The sequence below is a fragment of the Equus quagga genome, chromosome 8 (assembly GCF_021613505.1).
Source record: "Equus quagga isolate Etosha38 chromosome 8, UCLA_HA_Equagga_1.0, whole genome shotgun sequence".
Classification (NCBI taxonomy): Eukaryota; Metazoa; Chordata; class Mammalia; order Perissodactyla; family Equidae; genus Equus; species Equus quagga.
The window spans coordinates 29725091-29750222 of record NC_060274.1 but is presented as its reverse complement, the minus strand read 5'-3'; the positions used below and the strand labels follow the sequence as shown (position 1 = coordinate 29750222).

The 25132-nt window shown below is 44.2% G+C and overlaps 1 protein-coding gene across 5 annotated transcripts in view; it reads left to right on the top strand.

Moving 5' to 3' along the window:
• Nucleotides 1-25132, top strand: part of NAPEPLD (N-acyl phosphatidylethanolamine phospholipase D) — a 40148-nt gene that overhangs the window by 1091 nt on the left and 13925 nt on the right. For 2 of the 5 annotated variants that reach the window (XM_046669998.1, XM_046669997.1), the window contains exons 1-2: nucleotides 154-522; nucleotides 15850-16156. In XM_046669998.1, the coding sequence (XP_046525954.1) occupies nucleotides 15863-16156 (294 nt within the window). In that variant the 5' untranslated portion in view covers nucleotides 154-522; nucleotides 15850-15862. Of the gene's footprint in view, nucleotides 1-153; nucleotides 529-11542; nucleotides 11627-15849; nucleotides 16157-25132 lie in introns of those variants that run through there. The other 3 variants (XM_046670001.1, XM_046670002.1, XM_046669999.1) reach the window with 3 other exon arrangements.

Genomic DNA, 25132 nt, shown 5'->3' with positions numbered 1-25132 from the left:
CCCCCACGCCGGGTTAGCCCGCCCCCGCCCCCAACCCCAAGCCCAGGTCAGCCCGCGCGCCCACCTTGCCCCCGATCCCGACCCACACGCCGGGTTAGCCCGCACCCGCCCCCAACCCCAAGCCCAGGTCCGCCCGTGCGCCCACCCCGCCCCCGCGCCCGCTCAGCCCGCGCTTCTCCCGCCCGCCGGCAGCGGTGCCCTTCCCAGGCTCCGCTGGCTTCCTCCTCCGCTCGGGAGCCGTCCGCAGGCCGCGGCCCGGGCCGTGTGGAGTCCGCGGCGACGCGCAGCGGGCTGTGGGCGGCATTCCCGGTCGCGTGCCTGCCTCCTCCTGGAGAGGCTGCGCTCGTGAGTGGCAGGGGTTCGTCTGACTCGCCGCCGGTCGCGAGGCGCGGAGCCCGCATCTCCGAGGCCGCCTGGTTGAAGAGCCGCGTCACTTGCTTCCCCTGGGAGAGCAGTCGTCTCGGGTTTACCTTACCTCCCGTCCTCTCTGCAGACCACCAGGCTGCGTCTCCACTGAGCGCAGTACGTGTGGGTGCATCTTCTTCTGGTTGTGTGTGAATGAACGGCTCCCTTACAGCAACTCATTTCTGCTTCATCTAGAGGGTTTATCTTCTAAAAATTCCTTCCAACAGGTTTCTTCCCCCCTTTTACCTGGAGAGTTAAGCCCCGAGTGGAACTGGAAAGCAACAGAGTGGAGCAAGGTGGGGTGGGGGTCGTGGAGCCGCTGCTTTCTTGAGTCTTGTGGGGGTTTGTTTCTTAAATTGGGTGTTATTGCAGGCTTTTCAAGACAGGTGTTTAGATAGGTGTCTTCCCCCTCGTATAGAACTCCTTATGGTCCTGGTGGTTGAGATAACTACGCTTCCGGGGGCTCCAGAGTCTGATGCATCTCTTCTCAATTGAACTTGGAAAATACGGAGAACGAGAAAAGTTAACCTTTAAGAAGTTGTTTAGTTCTTCTCTCTGCTTTTACTGCAGGTTGTTCTCTGCGTGTTATAATATGATGCACCTGGTTTGCTTTGGCTTAGCATGAAGTGTTTGCTATTTGATAGTTATGGTTAATTTAGTGAAAAGGTTATACCTGAGATAGAGCTTTCTGAAAATTAAGAGGTAATTTCCGTCTTTGTTAAAAATGGATCTCTAGTGGTTCGATTTCTACTGTCAGTTACACTGGTTTTTAGTCTCAGACGTCGATATGCCTTAGGAAGAAGTTATGTAATCTTAAAACGTTACCGATATCCCACAATAGTCTGATTTTATTGCAAGAAAATAGGTCTGTTGGAGAAGAAATTTAGGGCAAGTGTGCTTGTTTAAAATAATAATTTAAGAGAGAGTGACTCCAGTTAAAAATGTTTTAAGTCAACTGAAAATAGTCACGATTTTCAAAGATTTTTTCATTACATTCTGCAGGCTTTCTTGCTGCGAGAATTTCTGCAAGTCTCTAAGAGGAAATTACTTTGTGTATTTCTCATACCCTTTTTCACTCACAATTCTAAAGTGTACAAATTTCATATTGCAAAATTTAATTTTTCAACTAGCCTAGTTATAAACGTGTGAAGATATTTCACTGGAAGCATTCCATCCGGGGGTTTGGGTGGTGCTTTAGTTGACACACTCATGGTCATGTGTTTGAAAAGAATATTATGTTACTTTGGGTATTTGTGAGTTTGGGTAATGGAGGAGATTTTTAAGAACCTGTTGTCTGTGTTTGGAAAAGCACTATTTGCATTGAATTTAGTTGTTTCGTTCTGCTTTTTCTTTGTAGGGGTAGATAGCTGTGGATATAGTGGGTTTTTCCATTCCATTCTACTCTTTTTATGTAAATAAGAATATGGCTGTAGCTGGACGGCTGTCTTGATCTGGGCCTTTTAGATGGAAATGCATACAAGTTAAGAAGTGTTTTCATTGAAGTGTTATTGGGGAAGTGAACTGTGCACATAATTTATGGTTAACGAGCACCTTTATCCTGAAGGCATGTCAGGGCTTGTGTGAAATTGGCATTGAAAAAAACACCCCTGTGATTTCCAGTATAAGGTTAAAGTAATATACCATTCTAACTGCTGTAACGCTGAAGACTTCTCCCTATCTATAATTTATAGTGCCTTCCTCTACTCGTCTTTTGAATTTAATCACCATTTATTGGGTGTTTAAATATTTTATTAACAGATTTTTGCGTCAGATTATGTATGAAGTCATATATCCCCAGGGTCGGTTTTGTTAGGTCAGAGGTATGGAGTCTTTTCCCGACTCAGCTGCTTAAATAATGTATTATAACTTTATAATTTACAAAGCTCTTTCAGGTTTTTTTTTATGTATTGCTGGTTTGATTTTATAGACATAAAATATGTGAGGTTATTAACCCCATTCCACGGATGAGGAAAACAGGAGGCAGAGCCTGGTAGATTTTAGTGATGTGCCTGGGGTCCCGCAGCACGGCTGGCCTGGCCCTGCGCAGAATTTGCATACTGCTCCCTCTTCTTAGAAAAGGGTACCAGTGAAGCCATGGTAGAGTGGTGTGGATCGGCAAGCCGTGGTCAGCATCACAGCCATAAATTGCACCCCTAAAGCTGTTGGTTGTGAATGGTCAGTACCACGGGTGATGGAGGCACAGACAGGGCTGGCACATCGATGGATCAGCATAACTTCAAAAGCATGATTGAAAAACAACTCGGTGTGCACCTGCTACCTGGAACGGTTCCTCTTTCCCCTTGATGGCAGCAGATTTTCATGTTTATCTAGTTTGGGGGCCTTCCCTGATGAAGGGACAGTAACATACTGATGGGACAGTAAATGCCTGTCGACTTCTGTGCTCTTTTGTAATCTCTCTCAGTTATGAGAGTAAAGAAACACCAACTGCCTTCCTTGTTCCTGGTGCTCCTTAAACTGGGCAGATGCTGGTGATGTTGGTACCACTAGCAGCCGACAGCAGTAATTTGTTTTCAAAGTTGCTTTCTCTATTTGAGGGTCCTTCAAACCACAAAGTTGTTTGTTCTCTTTTCAAGTTACTGTGTTCATTCCTTTGGCTTGTTTAGGGAGTTCTTGAAAAGAAGTACTATATATATGTTCAGAGTATCGTGCTATTGTATGGCTGAAGTAATTAATGACAGCTTAAAGAGTTTCTAGACTCAAAGTCCTTTTTAAATTTCTTGTTATATGTATATTTTTCATTGCAGCAACATTGGTTTATAACGCTATATAAATTTCAGGTGTGCATCATTACATTTCAGTTTCTGTGTGGATTACATCATGTTCGCCACCCAAAGACTAAGTACCATCCATCGCCACACATGTGCCTAATCCCCCTTTCGCTCTCCTCCTTCCCCTCTGGTAACCACCAATCTAATGTCTGTCTCTCTGTGATTGTTGTTGTTTCAAAGTCCTTTTTTTAAACTTGAGGCCAATTTAACTGTTTAGGAACTAAACTAAGTAAAATACCCCACGTGAAGTGAAATGTGTCATTTATCTTGCCATGCTGACCTTCTGCACTTTTGGTTCTGAGTGTTTCTAAGCGTAATTAAGGTTAACCATCCAGGCTCCATAACCAGCCAGAGCTGGACCCTTGGAATGTCACGGAAGCCTGGGCTGACTTCCTTCGCCTGTAAAGGGGTCACACAGTGGTGACTTGAGTCATGGAGTGTTCAAGTTGGAGAGGACCTTAGCAGGCACCCTGTCCAACCTCTTCAACTTCCGGATTTCCTGTTTCTACTCTTGCAAGAGTTTTAGCCTGTCATGATACCACAAAACCGAAACATCAAAATTAGACTTTTCTGCCATTTCACAGAGATAAGATACTTTAAAATTCTTGGATGAAGGTTGATTCCTTTCTCATTCTTTCCTGATACAGTGTCTCAATTTTATATATAGACGAAATGTTCATTGTGCATAATGTGTGCGTGCTGTTCGGAGCCCATTTTTAACCTGGGTGAATGAATGCTGTGCGTGTATTGAATATCATCACAATGAAGAATTGCACTTAAACTTTGATGTTATTGGCAGCATTCTCTTGGATAAGCATGATTATGAGAGCTTTATAATTTCTTTTTGCTTAGGTGCCCCAATAGCTTAAAATCATACTTTATAATACTGCTCATCTCCAATTTAGTATAAACTGCCCCCATTTTAATGAAGCTGTAGCTGTGCATTTATATGGTACCTTGAGGCTGTAGAGTGATTACCATCCAGGTTTCCTTGGGACTGAGGGGGTCCCAGGGTGCTGGCCTTTGCTGAAGCTGGGGAACGCCCTGGCACACTAGATGCTTTGGTCCCCTCCCTGAAGGTGTGTCTTCATGAGACTAGATTGACAATTCTTCCCAGTAGGAAGGATAAAATGCTGGGTAGTTACATGCTGGATGAACTCAAAGACACCATTTCAGGGTAAAGAAAATATCTTAAGGTCCCATGTATGTTTTCCATTTATATGACTGAAATGCAGAACTAATTTATTATTTGTTGTTGGTTCTTTTCTGTGTCACTTTAAATGAGAACAATTCAGCAATTAAACAGCGTAGCCACATCATTTGAAATCTTCTCCATGTAAAATTAAAAGGGCAGTTATTTATAAGGGAACTGGTATTTCTTGTCTACTAACTGCTTCTTACTTTGAAAAGGAAAAAAAAGACATTGTTGAAAGCAAAAAAGGCAAGGCTTGTCAGGGACACCATAGCTGCTGGCCGTATGCTGTGACTTTAGAACCTAGGTGGCGTTTGGGATACATTTACTGGCGTTTCCTTGCTTATCTGACATGATTAGTGGAAAGAGCACAGGCTTTGGAGTCTTATCAGCGTGGGTCAGATTTCCAGGTCCAGCTGTTACAAGCTTTTTGCCTTTATGCAAACTATTAAACTCTGTGAGTCTCTTAGATTCCCTGTAACAGCATAATATCTACCTCACGGGAGTGTTGGGAGCATCACATGAGCTAAGGAATGTATATAAAGTGCCTGGCACATAGTAAGTGCTTAGTAAATGATAAATGATAGCAGCCATGTGAGCTGCTTACTGTGTCCACATCTGGATTAGGAAGGCTGTGTTTTGGTTATGGTCCTTGTGTCAGGATTAGTTTTGGGAGGCCCACAGTTGGAAAGTCCAGGCTTGTTACGGTGGCCCCTGAAGTCCTTCTGGTTCTCTGTGCCAGTCTTAGGAGGAGGCCCTCATACTCCTGGCTCAGGATGGCTCCAGACAACAGGATGCAGGAAGAATCAAGGAGAATGCCTTTCTTTCCCTTAAGGAGACTCTGGGAAGCACTGTATGACGCTCTTGCTTGTGTCACGTTGGCTAGAGCATCACAATATGGCATCTCTAGCTGCAAGGCTGGAAAATATAGTCATTTAGCTGGCGCACAGGTACCCTAAGTAAAGCTGGGGCTCTGTACTAAGGAGAAAGGGGAGACTAGACTTTACAGTAGGCGTCTTATAGTCTTTACCACCACAGAGGTCAACTACTCGAGTATTCCCGGAGGCTTTTCAGTTATTTCCATAATTAGTAGAGTTAGTGGAGATGCCCTTTGATGACTTCTGTCTCACTGTCCTTTGGTTACTTTGCTTCTCCCATAATTTGATTCCCAGCAGATCTTTTCAAAAACTGTTAGCTCTACCCGAGTAAAGAGTGATGGGGGGTTTAAGCTCCTGTTCTTCGTGTATTCGTTCAGTAAATCTTTATTGAGCACCCATCACGTGCAGGCTGCTGTGGGTTAGTGTGGACCATGTGAGTCATCGCTGATTGTGTTTCCTCCTTTTTTTGGCTTGGCTTCCTGGGAGTACAGAGTTGAATTTGTGACTCAGCTGGACTGTGTACAGTACAGGTCTGTGACCCATCAGACTTTGTCTTTAGCTGTGTCTTCCTGGTCCTACACTCTGTAGCCATCTGGGGGCTGTACCCCCTCCCTAACTTGGAGCTCGGGACGACGAGGAAGAGTGGGCTTCATGGCTGGCAGCTGTCAGGCTAGCGTGAATTCGGGGTACCAGCGAGTGCCTTGGTTCTTGCTAAATGCTTGTCTAACCCTCGTGCTGAGGACTTATGCAGAGCGGTGGTCCCCAGCCCTGCCTGTGCATCTCGTATGTACCACCTGAGGAGCCCCGCCTGGCGTTTCCATTCCGTAGCCCCAGGTGTGGTCTGGCAGCTCCACGAGCTCCACGGGGAGTTCTCACGTGCAGCCAGCATTGAGAGTCACGGGTTTAAGGAGTTGTCCTCAGCTGACTTGGAAACACTCGAGGGAGGAGTCATGGAGTCACAGTTGCTCCTTCCTTATCAGTCGTGCTGGAGATCAGATCCTTCCTCGATAACCTGTTTTGAGCAGCAGAAGGGGAGGTGAAGAGTTCTGACATGAGTCGAGTCACTTGGGTAGGAGCTGGAAGACACCAAAATGCTCTAGGGGACATTGATCTGACGCTGACCTCGCTTCCTGTTTTGCCTCTTCCCACTGTGGGAAAGTTGTCCTTTGAGCCAGAGAACCTGGGCGAGTGGGGCTCATGCTCTGGGGAGGTGCTGGTGGTCCTTGTGTCACTGTTAGTACGGTGGGTTTGCACCCTTCTGCTCCCTGGGGGGCAGTGGGGAAGATGAAGCGGGGGAGGATTATTTTCAGACCCAGGACACCATCCAGGTTTCGGAGAGCCGGCTGTGAATCCAGGTGTGTCGTAAGGCCGCAGGAGCACCTGGGGTTGCACAGGGCGCCTGTGGAGAAGCATGGGTTCGTATTTGTTTTAAGAGTCGTGTGAATTCCAGCCAGACCAGGGCTTCTTTTGTTCAAATAGAAGGACAAGAACACATTCCAGAGTTTATTCCATTTTGGTTTATTCGTGCCATTGCCCTCAGCCCCCACACTTATTACTGCAGAAATTTCAAAATGGACTATGTATTGCACTAACCCTTCCTAAACAGTGTTTAGAGCATAATAAAATGGAGGCTTACGACCGAGGGCTCACTCGGGTGTACCAGACCCTGGGCTCAGGATGACGTGCGTTTTGTCCAGTAACCCAGTGAGTAGCACCAGACAAGGAAACTAAGGCTTAGAAAGGATGACAAAGGTACCAAGTTGGGAAGTAGTTATTTAAAAATATTCTAAATCTCTTGTGGCCATGTGGTTTTCCTGGTAATGTGGTTTTTCCTGATAACCGATTCAAGTATATTTGAATTATATCCTTTCTTTTGATATGCTTTTATAATTTACTGCATACTTTCTGGTATCCTTAAATACACTGAATTGAACTCAGGGATCTCAAAGTTCGTTTGAACGTCATGATTCTGTTGGTTGACCTTTTGGGGCTGTCTCGAGGCCTTCGCTCTGAACCTGCTGTGACGCTGTCAGGAGACGGGCTGAATAGGGTCTGACCTCGGCAGTGGCCTGGGCCTGGCTCCCTTGTCAAAGCCCTCATTGTTGATTTGTTTTCTTGTCGTTTAGCTTTTTCTCACAAAGGATTGGCAAGGCTGCCGTCCAGGGCAGCTTGGTGAATGCCCTTCTGCATATTCTTTCGTAAGTGAATCAGGGGTTCCAGTAACCTCCCTGGTGAATTTCGTGCTCTCTCTTACCCTCTCTGTTGACATCAGGGCCTTGTGACTTGTTGGCTGCATCCAGAAGCTTATGACCCTTTTCAGCATCACTGACCCCGTGGACCACGGGACTTTGTCAGTGTGAACCACTCAGCTTGGAAGGAAGAGTGTTCCTTACCACCTCAGGAACTGGGCTGGTCATTTTGGAAATGCCTTATTCTAAAGACTACGATTTTCAGTATTCATAGTGGACAGTTCTGTAAACATACATTATGCCAAAATCTGGTTGCTTATGATTTTTCTTCCCCTAAAGGATTTTGAGTCTTTGGAGGTCAGGGGTCACATTGCCCTCCGCACCTGGAGAGCTAGAATTTAGACAGTGGACATTCAAAGTGTTTGTTAAATATGACTTTAAAGATTGCTTTAAGTAGAGGCCCTTGCAAGTCTTACCTGAAACCTTATTATAAGGTTGGAAGTCTGACGGCTGTTTGTATCCGATTTGTCATGAAATCTCTTCTGAAATGTTTTGTGCTCTGATAAATCCCCGTCTGCCTGATAAACCTGTGAAAACTGCACGTTCTCCTAGTGGTTTAACTTTGCTGTTGTCAGGTGGAAAATACTTTGCTCATCCCTTGCTAACTCAGCCTAGGGAATGTGGCTGGCTCTGAGCTCTTTAGCTGAGAACTTCCTGAGGGGGTGGAACCTGGGAGGGGCCACCCACGGCCAAGGCCACGGTAGAGGGGACGGTGTAAGCTGACTTTCTGGTGCAGCCAAATATTGTTAGAATTGTAGAGGTGGAAGGGGCGGCCTCTCCCAGGTATGGCCCAGACCTCTCATTTTACAGATGGAGAAAGTGAGTCTCGATAATAAGTGACTTTTGAAAGGTTCCAGAGTTCAGTAGGGTAAAAGTTGGAACCAGAACTGAAGTCAGACGTGAAAGACGGCGCTTTTTTCCTCGTTACCCATCCTTTCTATCCAGGACCTACGAAGACGGGCGTGTCTCTATTTTCTTTATTGGTTATACTTTAAAAGCAAGCTTTCTTTTTGGCATAATTGATTGAGACAGAGGAGAAGGAGGCCACATTTTGAAAGTATATTTTGTTTCTTGCCTTAAAGAATGGGAAAGGAACATTTAAGATCCTCTAACATGCTTCGGATGCGGTTTCACGTTTCACAGGCATCAATTTAGTCACCTTTTGTCCTTGTGCTCCCCACCCTTTCTGTTCAATAATTCTGCGTGTCGTTTAAGCATTGATTGCACCAGAAATGAATCTGCGCTTTTTGTTTGATATTATTTGTAGGATATTGAGAGGGTGATAACTATGTCATTTCAGTAAACACATTGCTTTGTGCCTGTTGCCTCAATTTGCCATAACATACCATAACTCGATTACCCTAGGATTCCAGGTGCGGTGCTGTAAATGGTCTGAAGTTGGCTGTTTACATTGTTTCTAATTCTAATCAGAGCCTTGCTTTCTTATCTACACACAGGAAAAACTGACAGTGTTTATGTATTTCGGTGACTTAAAACCTGTTAATAGCCTGTGAAATGAATTTCAGTTCAATATAATGAATTTTGTGTAACATAGCAAAGAATTTTTAAAGCCTTTGGCATTCTATGATCCAGAAGATTTGTTGTCCTTGACTACTTTTTGAAAAGAAAACATGTCCTCTAATTTGTATCCCAAAGAGTCGTGTTGTGTTCTGCATTCATTCCTCTCAAAACTGTCTAATCTGAGTCTTCTGTGCTTTCAGTAAGTTAGCATTTCTTTGTGAATTATTTGTGTCAAATGACAGCACTGAAACGATTTAGTGCCGAGTTTGTGGACCTTTATTCGAGGGAGAACAGTCCATGGATGGGGAGTCCTCCCTCCCAGGCTGTGGAGTGGTCTTCCCCGGGGTTTGGGGCGGGAGCGGGTTCTGTTGAGCGTTAGAAGGGTAACGTGGAAACTGGGTGGACCTGGCCAGGAGGGGGGGGTTTCCTTACAAGGCCGGGAGGGCCTATGTCTAGGGTGAATAAGCCAGCCACGCGGGTTGGAGGACTGTGGTTCGTGTGTGGTAGGATTCCTTGACAGGTGTTTCCCCTAAGTGTAGGCTTAGACTCCAGCTTAGATTTGCCACTGGGACAGCCTCCATTCTGTGGGTCCTGATATAAGAATTAACTTTATCATTTGTCAAAGTGATTTTTCTGTCTATAATCAGCTGAGCGCTTTATAAGACAAATGTAAAGTTTTTTTTTTCTTACTGCGTTCATAATAGTTTACATCAAAGTGAGATTTCAGTTGTACGTTATTTCTTGACTGTCACCACATAAGTGCTCCCCGTCGCCCCCTTTGCCCACCCGCCACCCCCTTCCCCTGGTAACCACTGAACTGTTTTCTTTGTCCATGTGTTTGTTTATATTCCATATATGAGTGAAATCATGTGGTGTTTGTCTTTCTCAGTCTGGCTTATTTCGCTTAGCATGATTCCCTCCAGGTCCTTCCATGTTATTGCAAATGGGATGATTTTGTCCTTTTTTATGGCTGAGTAGTATTCCATGGTATATATATATACCACATCTTCTTTATCCAGTCATTGGTTGATGGGCATGTGGATTGTTTCCACATCTTGGCTATTGTGAATAGTGCTGCAATGAACATAGGGGTCCATATGTTACTTTGAATTGTTGATTTCAAGTTGTTTGGATAAATACCCAGTAGTGGGATAGCTGGATCTATGGTAGTTCTATTTTCAGTTTAGTTTTTTTTTTTTTTTGAGGAAGATTAGCGCTGAGCTAACATCTGCCACCAATCCTTCTCTTTTTGCTGAGAAAGTCTGGCCCTGAGCTAACATCCATGCCCATCTTCCTCTACTTTATATGTGGGACGCCTACCACAGCATGGCTTGTCAAGTGGTGCCATGTCTGCACCTGGCATCTGGACCCCAGGCTGCTGAAGCGGAACGTGTGCACTTAACCACTGTGCCACTGGGCTGGCCCCTAGGTTTAGTTTTTTGAGAAATCTCCATACTGTTTTCCATAGTGGCTGCACCAGTTTGCGTTCCCACCAGCAGTGTGTGAGGGTTCCCTTCTCTCCACACCCTCTCCAACATTTGTTATTTTTAGTCTTAGTTATTATAGCCATTTTAACAGGCATCAGGTGGTGTCTTAGTGTAGTTTTGATTTGCATTTCCCTGATGATTAGTGAATTTGAAATCTTTTCATATGTCTATTGGCCATCTGTATATCTTTTTGGAAAAATGTTCATATCTGCCCATTTTTTGGTCAAGTGGTTTGTTTTTTTATTGTTCAGCTGTGTGAGTTCCTTATATATTATGGAGATTACCCCTTCTCAGATAGATGATTTGCAAATATTTTCTCCCAGTTGGTGGGTTGTCTCTTTGTTTTGATTCTGGTTTCTTTTGCCTTGCAGAAGCTCTTTAGTCTGATGAACTCCCACTTGTTTATTTTTTCTTTTGTTTCCCTTAAGAGAAATGTAAAGTTTTTTTTAACACAAGAAAATGCTGTGATTTTTATAAAGGATAAGGAAACTTAGACTTTTTATAAAAGTACTTTTTTACATGAATTTTTTTTTTCTAGGTAAGATTCGCTATGAGCTAATGTCTGTTGCCAATCTTCCTCTCTCTCTCTTTTTTCCTTCCCAAAGCCCTGGTACATAGTTGTATGTTTTGGTTGTGAGTTCTTGTTCTATGTGGGTCACCACCACAGCACACTGTGCTGAACTTTAACCCCTGGCCCATCAGGGCTGGCTCTACGTGAAATTTTTAAGGAAAGAAAAATTTGAGCAATCTGAGTTTTTAAATCTATCTGAAATTCTACCTTTCACCTGAGAAACAATTCAAATGGATCAGAAGATTCTGCTTATCATATTATTTCCTCCTCTACTGAGCATGAATAATAGAAATGATAACAATTTGCGTTTGTATAGCACTTTGAAGTACTTACCCATGATGTCATTGCTCCTCACTGCAGTCCTGCAAGGAGATACTTAGAGGAGTTGGCATCTTTATGTAACAGATGAGTAAGCCCGAGTTAGAGAGGTTAAGTTACTCTCCCCAAGCTAATACGTCTGGCTAATGGTAGAACTGAAGTCCTGTCTCCAGACTCCCAACTGTTTTTTCCACTTTTGTGAAGATAAATTGTTTGGTGAGATATATAGATTTATATATCCATATATCTAAATGTATATTATGTATATATCTATATGTGTATTATGTATATATCCATATATCTAAATGTATATTATGTATATATACGGTATATTATGGATATATTATATATATTAACATACACATGTATGTATATTAATTCTAAGTGATATATTTTGACTCAATAATTGTTATTAAAAGTTGTCACAACTAACTTTCAGTGTACTCCTAGGTACTGTGTATCAAGCTATTTGCTTTGCTTTCTTTTTAGCTTTTTAGCGAAACTGATTGTTAAGTCAATAAATGAGTTAAAATGAAATTCACTGATAACAGACAGTGCAGTACTTTCTTTGTTGAGTGTGTTGTGAACGTTCCTCCCACAGAACGTTCTCCCTTTCATTATCGGGTGTACTTCCCACGCTTGGTCGGGTCTGCCCTCCCCCCAGCCTCCTAATGACTCTGGGGTTAACGCCGGTCTGAAGGGAAATCTTTCTTGCCCTCGCAGGGTGGGGAGAGTTTAATTTTAACCTACGGAAGCTCTTTGCAGACGTGCCCGTGAATTGAAAGAGTTTCATTAGCTGTGTTATCTAGCATTTTAAAAGTACCCTTTTCTTCACTAGTGATGGGAGAGCAAATCTAAAATTGTGAATTTAGTGTTATTTTAGATAGCTGAAAATACAGTTCTGAGCATTTTCCAGAGTTAATGTCAGCATCTTTGTTGGTATGTAATGGATCGTCGCTCAGTTAGTATTTATTAAATGTCAGCTCCAGGAATGATGAGTTGCATGCAATGTCGTAATTCATGAATGTGTTGAAATCCCAAACATACATTGTACTAGGGTAATTTTTTCTTTAATTTTTTACATGGTAAAGCAATGCATTCAATTCTAGGTGGCTGGCAAATCTTAAATGTCAAAGAAAGAAAGGATGAAACATTTGCTTTTGAAATAGAGAATTCTTGTTTTTTGAAAGCGTTTTACCCACGTGTGCCATTATTGAAGTAGAATATTTGTGTTGGGCAGACTTGTCCTCACCAGATGTCACAGCTCAGACTTCTTTGGTTAGAGACCTGGGGGTAAGTCCTTTTGCTATTAAGTAGGCAATTAATCTTCAAAGAAATGTAGAGAATGTAGTTGGTAATTACTAGGTGGAATTTGTGTTGTCCTTTTTGTAACAAATTGTTCTTTAAGAAAGAACACTTGTTTTTTATATTTATCAGTTGTCATGGGACTTTGTTACTTTTAAATTTGCTTCTGGATTCTAGCTTTCTAGCCCACATTTAGCTAGTCACAAATTTAGCTGTTGACAGAGAAAAGGAGAGTCAGTACATTAATTATGGTTCTGGATATATTTCATTACCAAGGCTAATTTTTTTCTTTTTTGGATGAAGATTAGCCCTGAGCTAACTGCTGCCAATCCTCCTCTTTTTGTTGAGGAAGACTGGCCCTGAGCTAACATCCATGCCCATTTTCCTCTACTTTATATGTGGGGCGCCTACCACAGCATGGCTTGAGGAGCAGTGCCATGTCTGCACCCAGCATCTGAAGCGGTGAACCCCGGGCCACTGAAGCAGAACGTGCGAACTTAACCGCTGTGCTACCAGGCTGGCCCCACTGCCCCATCTTTTGACTGGGCTGCTGTCTTCCTCTTAATGCTTCAGTTAAAAAACGGGGATTAGAACACCTACCTTGAAATTTTGCTAGGAGCGTTAATTTAAGTGAAATGTGTACAACATACAGCATGTGCTTCTCTGTTAGTGGGTGTTCTGGGCTGCCTCTGTCTCCTACTCAGTAATCTGGCTCCCTGGCTCCAGCTTTTAGCTACTGCCTTCTGTTTTTATCCTGCTACCAGAGTTGTCTTCTCTGAATACACCCCTTTTTAAGCATCTTCAGTTTTTCTCCATCGCCGACTGTGTAGCCAAACCTCCTGACCGTCTCAGTCCAGGCCCTAAAGCTAGTCCTTCTTCCAGGATCCCATCCTTTATCCACGCACGGTCTCGACACTCACAGGCCTTCCCTGCTTCTTCTGTCCCAGCTACCTTAGATGACTAGGTGTTGTCTAAAAACCCTATTTTGACTTCGCTTTTGTCGTTTTTGCATTAGAGAGCCCTTTTCTCCTTTTTCCCTATCCTCTGATTGTTTAAAACAGTGAGCCAAAAATTTATTATATAGTTGCTAGGATTAATATACATGTATTTATGTGTATATGAAGATATGGACATATATGCCCAGACATATGCACATACAAGCTGTTTGTCATCACAGGGGGCAGCATGAGGGCGGCTCCACCATCTGTTAGACATGTTGTCTTGTCGGGAAATAACTCAGAGTCTCTAAGCTTGTGTGTTTACGTCTGTTAAATGAAGTGGGGTTTGAATGGATGGTCTGTTTCTGCCCTTTCTGAAGGCCTCGGCCCGAACTTAATTATGACACAGGTAGAGCGATTCCATAAGAACTGAGATCCTTGGCTTTGTCATAGCGTTCAAAGAATTTAGATGTATGGCTGGTTAGCAGGATTAGGGAAAAAGAATCAGCATTTGATGAGTGGCAGGCACTTTATGTCCTTTAATCCTTTGAAACCCCACAAGATAAGTAGGTATTTTACAGACGAGAACATTGAGGACTAGAAAGGCCACGTTATTTCCCCGAGATTTAAAGCCTGTTAGAGCCTCTTAGCTCATAGGCTGTCTCCCCTAGACAGCGATGGCTGAGCAACTGCATGCCTTTGTCTGTGGTTTCTTCTCTTAACACCAATTGTTCTCCAGACCGTAGACTCTTTACTCCAGACAGTTTGGAAAAAAAGTTTGGTTCAGTGTATGTGTTCATCCCTTCTCTTTGTGTTCTTTCCCTTTCTCTCCTGGACGGTATTGCCATCTAAACACCACGATAGCCATAAAAATAATATCTGGCTTTCTGTTATTGTGCTTATTTTCTTAGGCTTATGAAGTGTATTATGTGTATGCAGTGTATTTAGACAGAAGGCAAATGTTTGTTTAAAAGAATAGGAAAGAAATGAAATTCGTGGCAGGTAAATGCATATTCTTTTTTTTTTTTTCTTTTTGTCCCCAAAGCCCCCCAGTACATAGTTGTATATTCTAGTTGTAGGTCCTTCTGGTTGTGCTGTGTGGGATGCCTCCTCAGCATGGCTTGATGAGTGGTGCTAGGTCCGCGCCCAGGATCCGAACTGGCGAAACCCTGGGCTGCCAAAGCGGAGTGTGTGAACTTAGCCACTTGGCCATGGGGCCGGCCCCTAAATGCATATTCTTAATACATTACTTATCACTTTTATGTGTCTGGAGTCCTGTATAGTTCAAAGGCAAGATTTCAGTGCCTTGAGTGAAGTGGTGGTAACAGCAGTAAAACAAGGTCGGGAGTAACAACCAACACTGGTTGAGCTGTTAGCATGTGCATACGTGTGTGTTACATCTGTTATATACATGTTATATACATGTTTCTATGTGCTTTACTTGTATTAGCTTTTTAAATCCTCCAAAATCCAGTAACCCTTGGAGGCTGGTAGTATAATTACCTCCATTTTATAGATGAGGAAATTGAGGCACAGAGAGGGTAGGAAACCTACCTAAGGTCACAGAGCTAGGATACATATTGTACAGAACTTGGCAGTTCCAAGTCTGAGTTAATTCAAATTTCTATTGTTAACCACTTATATATGTCATTGAAATGTCTCTCAAGTAATGTGTTGTTATCTCCTTTCCTGGGATTTGGGCTCACTGCAGTTTTTAGGGGCTGGTAACAGATTATCTTCAAAGTAAAAATGACAAGGCCTAGTGGGGTTTTATGTAAAGCACTTGAATTACCGCGGTATCCTCAAGGAACTAAGGTAGTCCTTACTGTGTGGCATTGGCAATGATATTTTTAAAGTTCAGGTATGAAAACATTACGGATTCATCAAGGTGCTTTAATTCATTCTACAAGCTGTCACTGAAATGGAAAATTTCATGTGTTTAAATGCTGGCTGGTGTAGGTTGTTTGGGATTACAACAGATAAGGAATTTTTAAGAGGTTTGGCAAGAATAGGTAAGGCAACCCTTTTTTCTATTTCATAAGCAGCAATCCTGAATTCTAAAACTGTATTCTGCAGGAAGAAAGTTTGAGCTAATTAGAGACATAATGTTTTTATAAGCTTGAGGAAATTTTTATTGGCTAAGAAATAATAGTATGTCATGTGCCTTTATGTTATTTTCCCCCCTTCTTTTTTTAGTTCTTCAGAGGACATGGATGAAAATGAAAGCAGCCAGTCCTTGATGACAAGCAGCCAATACCCCAAAGAAGCAGTAAGAAAACGCCAGAATTCAGCACGGAGTTCTGGCGGGAGCGATTCTTCAAGGTTCTCCAGGAAAAGTTTCAAACTGGATTACAGACTAGAGGAAGATGTCACCAAGTCAAAGAAAGGGAAGGATGGAAGATTTGTCAACCCTTGGCCATCGTGGAAAAATCTGTCTATTCCAAATGTCCTCAGATGGCTGATAATGGAGAAAGATCACAGCGGTGTTCCCAGCTCCAAAGAGGTATCATTGGGCTTTTTTTTTTTTTTTCTTTTTAAGATTTTATTTTTTTCCTTTTTCTCCCCAAAGCCCCCCAGTACATAGCTGTATATTCTTCGTTGTGGGTCCTTCTAGTTGTGGCATGTGGGACGCTGCCTCAGCGTGGTTTGATGAGCAGTGCCATGTCTGCGCCCAGGATTGGAACCAACGAAACACTGGGCCGCCTGCAGCGGAGCGCGTGGACTTAACCACTCGGCCACGGGGCCAGCCCCTCATTGGGCTTCTTTGAGCGCTGTGTATTCACTCTTCATACAGAGATGACTGACCTCTGCCGTGAACTGTATTAAGACATGCGAGTTAGTTCACTGAGCCCCTTTCATAGGATAAGGCATAGGGCTGGGATCTGGGGAGAGAAAGTAGATAAGCTGCCCTGGACTTCATAGTTTTACAGCAAAGTACATACTGAGGAGCCAACTCTGTTCTGGTGGCAACTCGAGGCGGGCACTTTACAAGGACGGGGAAGGAAGCTATGAATTCTCAGTCATGGGGTTGGAAATGGCTTCACAGAGACGTGGTATTTGAGCTGGGCCTGGGAAGAGAAAAAGTGTTCTGACAGAGGTTTTCCAGGTGGATGGTGGCGTGAGCAAGGCCACGAAGGTGAGAAAGCACATGGCATGTTCCAGAAAGTAGTAACCTGATGTGTGCTTGGAATGTGAATCGTGAGGGCGAAGGCATGGCCTAGAGTGCTGGCTTTTCATCCTTGGATAAAGCTGCTAAAGCTGTAAAAGAAAGCTTCAGATAACCTTGCCAGGCCTTCGGAATTGGCAGTAGGTTACTGGCCTTTAAATGCGCTGGTTTTACTTAGGATGAAACTGAGTGACATTTGGCGTGAAGTTTATTGGGTGAGTGAGATGATCCTTTGGCAGAGGGTGGGTGGCTCCCAATCGCCGTAGTGCCTTTTTCTCCTCTCTTAGTTTCCTGCCCTCTCCACCTTCTGTCTCCCTCGGCCTCTCTTTTCCACTGAGCTCTATCCTGCCAGGCATTGTGGGGAGTTGAGAGATCAGGAACCTGATGTTGGGAGTGGGAGATGCGATGAACAGAGTGGGGGCATCCCGGAAGCCTTGGTCTGCAGGGGGAGGAAGCAGGGGTGGTGGTGGTGGTCGTGGGTGGGTGGGTGGTGGATCATGTACCTTGGTAACTGTGTCTGTTTTTCTGTAAAGGGTATGGGATAAAAAACTTGATACTGCCACGTTGATGCTGAGGAATGTCCATAGTATCAATCCTAGCTAACAGAATTGATTAATGTGAATAATATTTTGCCAGAGCTTTTTTAGAATGAGGTAGGATGTTAATGGATAAAACCTTATGTTTCAACTTTGAGGATGAGAAGAACAAGAAATTTTTTCCTTTTTCCTGGAGAACCCGATATAAAGAGAAACATGGAGGTGAGCTGTGCGAGGTGGGTCAGGGCAGGAGGCGAAGATGGGGAGGCTACCTGTCAGGGTAAATTTCTTCCCGGATTTTGAGCCACAGCTTCTAAAAATATAGCGGTAGCAGTGGTGTCTTCTGTTTTGTTTCAAAAAGGAGGCGAGCACCACGTGAAGGCAGAAATACGTCTGTGCACTCCAGTGATTGGGGATGTTCTAGGGCCCGGGTGGAATCAGAACTCGCCGGGCTGGTGGTTCTTAAGCTCTTTTGGTACTGGCCCCTTTTGAGAATCTGATGAAAGCCGTGGACCCTCTTTTTAGAGAAATATGCACATAAGCACATTGCCTCCTACTGTAATTTCAGGGAGTCAGTGGACCCTGTCAAGCCTGTCCGTTCACTCATTTAGCCAGTACTTATTGAGCACCTGCTGTGTACCAAGCACACTGTTCTGGGTGATAGAGAGAGCCGTGAACAAAGCAGAGAGACACTCTGGCCTTCTTGGACCTTAGGGTTAGTGCAAGAGTGAGACAGTAAGCAAAATAAGTCAGTAAATTGTGTGGTGTATTAAAAGATGATTAGTGCCATGGAGAAGAATAAAGCAGAGAAAGAAGTTAGGAGGATGAGGACGGGGGCTGCGTTCTTTAGTGAAATAGAAAAGCCTTTTTTTTTTTTTTTTTAAAGACAGGAGATTTTTAAAAATAAATGCCAAAGGAGATGTCATGTCTCAGTAGGTACCACTTAAACTCGGCATCACGTAAGAGAAGAGAGAGGATACTTTCGCACTATTCCAGTCGATCTTTTATCTCTAACCTCTCACCTGCATCTTCTCCCTTGTTTCCAGTAAAAGCCTAGAACTAGGTCAAACGCACGTTGATTTCTGGTATTTTCGTAGATGACCGTAACTCACGCCGTCCCTTTAAATAAAATTATTAACTTTTACCAACTCCCGAATGTGACAGAGTTCTATATTTCCCCCCCAAAAACATTAAGAACCGTGTGAAGAACACCGGCTTCAGATCATTGCATCAACTCCCAATTTAATCAGATTTCTGGTCGTTGTTTTTGTTAGACACTGGGAGGCTAGAGTTTCAGATTATTGTTTGGGAAGGAGACAGGATGATATCATATATGGAGGGTTATAATTACTATATATTATGCAGTTTACATCATTATAGTATATTTAGGTCTATAAATAGGAAAGTAGTTTGGAAGAAACAGACGATTAAAGTATAAAGTAACAGAACAGATCTAAATAAAAGGACAGCAGAGCTCTCCGGTTGAGTGGCCTGGTCAGACAGCAGTGTCTGTTTACTTGGCCATTCCTGATGCTGGCCTTTCTGGGTCTTCAGAGCAGGTTGCCGGTTCACAGCTTCGCATTGTTCAGACGCTGTCACTGCTTCGTGCTTGCGCAGCTGGCTCAGTGACCTTGTCTCATCGTTACTGTTGATCACAGTCACCAGTAATCTCGGGGAAAGAGACAAGAGAGAATTTCACAGAGACCGGGCGGCAGGCACCTCCTGAGTTCCGTCAGTGGACGGGAGCCGTCCTCGTCAGTCGCTGCTCTAGAGCCGAGCAGGGGACAGTCAGACGGGAGTGTGAGAGACACACAGGCCTGAGGCTGCACAGCATGGCCTGGAAGAAAAAGCGGGACCCCAGGAGTCCGGAAACCAGGCTCGGCTCAGGACTCCTCACCGAGAGTGACCTTAATCCTCTCACAATCCCTCAGGGAACACCTTGTTTTGGTCTGTAAAGTTAGGGTAAGAGTTTAGGTCACTAGGATTGCTTCGAGCTTCACATGACACAGGAAAATACTGTGAAAATATGATGCACCCTTCAGATGTATGATATTGAAGAATAATAGGGTACCTTTGAAACAATGAAACATACTGTTTTCTATTTATGCTAAGAGGCTGCTGTTTTCAATCAAGAAAAAAATACATGTATTCAGTTTGTAAAAAGTCTTAGTCCTGGAAGGCTTATAAGACACATCCCATCCCCTAACGAGCCCCTGCCACTCAGTCCTCTTCCCCAGAAAAAAGGCAATGCCCTTTATGTTCTTCCCTCTGGAGTTTACCTTCATATTTCTTTTAATTTCATTGTGGCAAGAACACTTAACATGAGCTCTTCCCTCTTAAACTTTTTCTTTTGGGGGCGGGGGGAAGATTAGCCCTGAGCTAACATCTGCTACCAATCCTCCTCTTTTTTTTGCTGAGGAAGACTGGCCCTGAGCTAACATCTGTGCCCATCTTCCTCTACTTTATATGTGGGACGCCTACCACAGCATGGCTTGTCAAGCAGTGCCATGTCTGCACCTGAATCCGAACTGGCGAACCCCAGGCCGCTGAAGCAGAACGTGCTAACTTAACGGCTGTGCCACCAGGCTGCCCCCGTCTTAAACTTTTAAGTGGACAATACACTATTGCCAACGACAGGTACAAGGTTGCTTAGCAGGTCCCTAGAGCTCATTGTCTTGCTGAGGTGATTAGTGACTCCGTTTCCCCTCCCCCTCCCCCTGGCAACCACCATCTCCCCTTCGAGTCTGACTCTGACTGTTTCAGCTAGCTCATACATATGTTGTCATGCAGTCTGTCTGTCTGTGTCCTTCACATTTACTGTCAGATTGAACTCACTCTCACCCCTCCTCACCCGCCATGGTTCTCCTTGAACTTTCCCTTTGCTGTTCACGTTATTGTGACTATATCAGTATTTCCCATTGACAACCGAGTAATGTACAATGGCTGTGTCTCCTTTGTTATCTACTCTTCCCCGACGTTAATGATCCCTCTTGTTCGTCTGCTTCACTTTCTGTGCGTTTGTGACCAGGCCCTGCCCTCCTGCCCGTGGCTTCTCAGCAGTGTTCCTGAGGGGGCGACCTCCAGGTGGTCTTTCAGCCGCCTGCAGCCTTCCTGCCGGCGTCGTTCCGGGGTCTCCCTCCACTGTCATCCTGGGTTCCTCTGCCTCCTCCGTGTCGGCTCTGTTTCCTGCATCCGCTTGTTCCTCTTTCTTGGATATTTTCTCGTTTTGGTGGCGCACATTGTTAATGAGCTTCCTGAGCGAGGGTCTGTGGGAAGTCGGTTTTTGAGACCTTGCTTGTCTGAAATGTCTGTATTCTCTTCATGGTGTGGGTGCAGAATTTTAGTTTGGAAACAGATTTCTCGCAGAATTTGAAAGCATTGCCTCCGTGACCTTCCTCTTCGGATGGCTGTGGACGAGCTCAGTGCCATTCTTGATCCTTTGTGCATGACCTTTATTTCGCCTCTAGAAACCAGGGGTCATCTCTTTGGCACCAGTGTTCTGAAATTTCACCATGATGTCCGGTCCCATATGCATCATGCCTCATGCCTGGTGGGCTCTTTAGATGTGAAAATCTGTTTCTTCAGTTCTAGGAAATTTTCTTATCTATTTCTGTGAACATTTCCTTCCCTCCATCTTTTCATTCTAAAATGACTACTAATTATATTTTGGGTCTCCTAGACCAATCCTCTATAGTTTTTTTTTTTTGCTGAGGAAAATTAGCCCTGAGCTAACATGTGTTGCCAGTTTTCTGCCTTTTTTTTTTTTTTTTTGGCTTGAGGAAGATTAGCTCTGAGCTAACAACTGTGCCAGTCTTCCTCCACTTTATTTGTCGGTCACTACCACAGCATGGCTGACAAGTGGTGTAGGTCCGTGCCTGGGATCTGAACCCAGGTTGCCAAAGCAGAGCATGCTGAAGTTAATCACTATGCCATGGGGCCAGCCTGTCATTTTCTCTCTATTTTGCCTGTATTTCATCTTTTTTTTGGTGAAGAAGATTGGCCCCTGAGCTAACATCTGTGCCAGTCTTCCTCTATTTTGTATGTGGGATGCTGCCACAGCATGGCTTGATAAGTGGTGCGTAGGTCTGTGCCCAGAATCTGAACCAGCGACAACCCGGGCTGCTCAATTGGAGCACGTGAACTTAACCACTACGCCACCGGGCTGGCCCCTGTATTTCATCTTTTTTTCTTTTTTTGTTTTACATTCTGACAGGTTTCCTCAAATTTATTCATTTCAATTTTAAGTAGTATTTAAAGAAAAGTCTCAGAGTTTTAAGTGATAGGTGAAAATGTCACAGTATGAAATTTGTTTTTTTTTTTTTTTTGAGGAAGACTAGCCCTGAGCTAACTATTGCCAGTCCTCTTTTTTGCTGAGGAAGACTGGCCCTGAGCTAACATCAGTGCCCATCTTCCTCTACTTTATATGTGGGATGCTTAACACAGCATGGTGTGCCAAGTGGTGCCATGTCTGCACCCGGGATCTGAACCGACGAACCCAGGACCGCCGAGAATTAGAATGCGTGAACTTAACCGCTGCTCCACTGGGCTGGCCCCTAAAATTTTTTTAAAAACTAGAAAACATGAATACTATATGAACTTTAATCAGGCATAAAAATAGAACTGTGAGTAAAGACAATGTAATGTTAACAGTGGTTTAATCTTTGCATATTGATATACTCATCTTTATATTTTTCTGTTTTTTCCAAATATCTTTGAAGGGCAGTTTCTCTTATAATCGAGTTTAAAAATATTAAGCCGTTTTGATGGATCTTGTACTCTTAATACAGATAGCATGGCAAAAATATAAAACACTAGCATTAATAATTAATTGAATTGGAGGTATTTTGGTAACAGGTCGATCTCTATTCAGTGTTCACATATATCATCAAAATAAATATGAAAAAATTTTGTTTTTCATTTAAATCTCAGTTTCCAAGTATAAGTATTCAAGTTTCCTAAGACAGTAAAAATATACTTTCAGTTAGAAGTAAAGGATTAAATCAAGTCTTCTTTAAAAGTGATTTTAGAAAACACGATTTTAACAGATTTGGTTCACTCCGTCTCTTCTGTCTCACTCGTGCCCACAAACACATCCTGTGAAAATAAAATTAACTAGAATATGGGTTTCGTTGTTTTAAAGTTAATATCATTTATGCCACGGAAGGAGTTACGGTTTAATGAAGAGAGAGGCTCTCTGGAGTCCGGAAGACCTCGACCCCCTCCTGGTTGGACACTGGCTTGTCGTGACCTCGCTGAGTTTCTAGGGACCCTGCTCTGTCTGGGTTGGTCTGTCTGTAGAAGGGCAGTAACATCCGCTTCAGAGTTAGCTGACATGATGCGTTTAAACCGCCCAGCAAAGGGTAGTGGTTGAACGAACGTTAGGATCTCTCTCCCCAAGAAAAGTAAAACTTTAACGAACGTCCTGGTTAGTTATGGGCCTACGGCATTTTCCCACGTGCAGAAAGGAAGACCAGCCCGGAAAATTCTTGATCGAGTAAAGAAAACGCCACGTGAGTGCTCGGTTTCCTCCAATAAGCAAGAATTTCCCTGTCCCCATTCTACAGGCTTTCTCAAACTCTAATGATTAGGATAAAAAGTGAAAAAAATCAGTTTTTCTTTTCGGAATCCCTGCTGTAGACTCTGCTCGTTTGAGTTTTATAGGACAGTGGTACTAGGGAACAGAGTCTCTATGCTGCTCTTTTGTGATGGGCTTAGGAACAAGACAGCACGGAGAAGAGCGTGACTTTGATCCACAGCTCTTGTCCATAGTTTACTGTTTAAAAACAGCTTTGTTGAGAGAGAATTCACATAGTGTACAGCAGACCTGTTTAAAGTGTGCAATTCACTGGTTTCTGGTACATTCATGGCGTCGTGTCACCACTACCACAGTCGAATACGCTGCCATTGCTCAAAGTGAAGCCCGCGTCCTTAGTCGTCACCCCCAGTTCTGCATTCCTCCTCCAGCCCCTGGGAACGGCTCATCTGTTTCCCGTCTCTGGATTTGCCTGTTCTGGATGTTTCCTATAAGCAGGATCACACAGTAGTCGGTCCTTTGTGCCTGCTCCTTCCAGCCCCCCACCTGTTCGCACCTTGTTTGAGAACAAGCCGAGGCTGCCGGAGGGGCCCTGGTGTGGGTGTTCTCCCAGCAGTCGGCAGGTAATGCCACACACTGAACATCAGATAAATCTGGCTTTAAACTTAGAGCAAAAAGAAAATGCAGCAACTTTCAGGGAATTTTGTTACAGATATTTTGATTTACTGTTTGAACACATGCTACTTAAATTTTTAAAAAAGTTTTATTAACATAGTATAAGCTCCTCATATTCAAAAAGCATCATTTGATGAGTTTCGACATATGTATATACCCATGAAATGATCACAGTCAAGATAATGACGACATCCAGCACCTCCGAAAGTTTCTTTGTGTACTGAGTCATCTGTCTCTCTTTCTCCCTGCTCTGGTCCCCAGGCTGTTACGTGTTTTTTAAAAAAACGTGTATGAAATGAGATAACATTTGGGAGTTAAGGGCAGTGGTGAGAGGCACCATGCCTGGAGGCCAGCTGGGTGACCTCGTGTGAGTGCTGTGACTTCTCCTTCTTTGTTTTGTCATCTAGAAAATGGAGACAGTCAATAGTACCTACCTCCGATGTGGTCAGGATTAAAGTGACACATTGTTACGAAGCCGTTAGTACAGTGTCTAGCATGTAGCGCTCCATAAATGATAGCTGCTGTGAATGTTATTTTGTGTTATATGAAAGTACTTGATACGTTGGAGAGTTTGTCATCCTCATCATCATCTAGTCAGAAGCCTGACACGTGGTAGGTGCTCAGTCCATAGGCGCGGCGTCTCTTTCCTCCTCGATTCCTGGTCAGTACACCATAGGGCATTTGTTACTGTTCACTAACCCTCACTACCACCTCTGAGAACTGACTTGACAAATTTCCATTCGTTCACTCACTCATCCAGTGAATTTTATCGAGCACACGTTGTGCTTCGGTCTCTGAACGGGGCCCTGTGAGAGTCCACGTGGCACGAGACATGAGATGCATCCTGTGTGTGTGTAACTGGGGCGCGGGGTGGAACATCCAGGTGGCGCGTGGACAGGGCGGCGTGGAAGTGGAGAGGCGGGAGCGCTGCCCCTAGCTGTGGAGACTCCAGAGGGCCTCACCAAGGGTGCCGCTTGATTAAGGTCTCACGGGGACGAGAGAGGGAAGACGTTTTCACCTGAGCAGTGGGATCAGGGTCATTCCGGTTCTTAAGCTCTCTCTGGGGCAGGGAGCAGCCCCAGTGTAGGTGGGACAGAGCCGGGCAGAGGAGTTGAGTGACACTGACAGAGGAGGATGGGATTGGTCCAGTGACAGGCGCACCCCTGGGCAGAGGGTGAGACGCCTGGGCAGGCAGCAGGGGCCAGTGCGGGGTTTTCAGCCCGGGAGAGGTGGACCGTAAGTAGACTGTTTCTGAGGGGGTCTTGGGTGTGGGTTGAGTGGACAGGAAGACAGCTGGGCAATCAGGAGGCCTCTGAGGTGTCTGGATGTTCCTTAGGATCTTAACTTTGTTAGGGACCATGAGAAAGGAAATGGGTAAAAACGCAAGGGATGGATGGGGTTGGTGCCCGGCCGGTCGCTGGGGTTGGGGTGTTCTTTCTTTTCGAGTACTTGACGAGTGCTTACAGTGTGCTGGCCACTCCTAATTCAGTCCCCATGGCAGTGAAGTGTAGCTACAGGTATTACACCCATTTTTCAGATGCAACTAAGGCTTAGGGTGGCTGAGACACA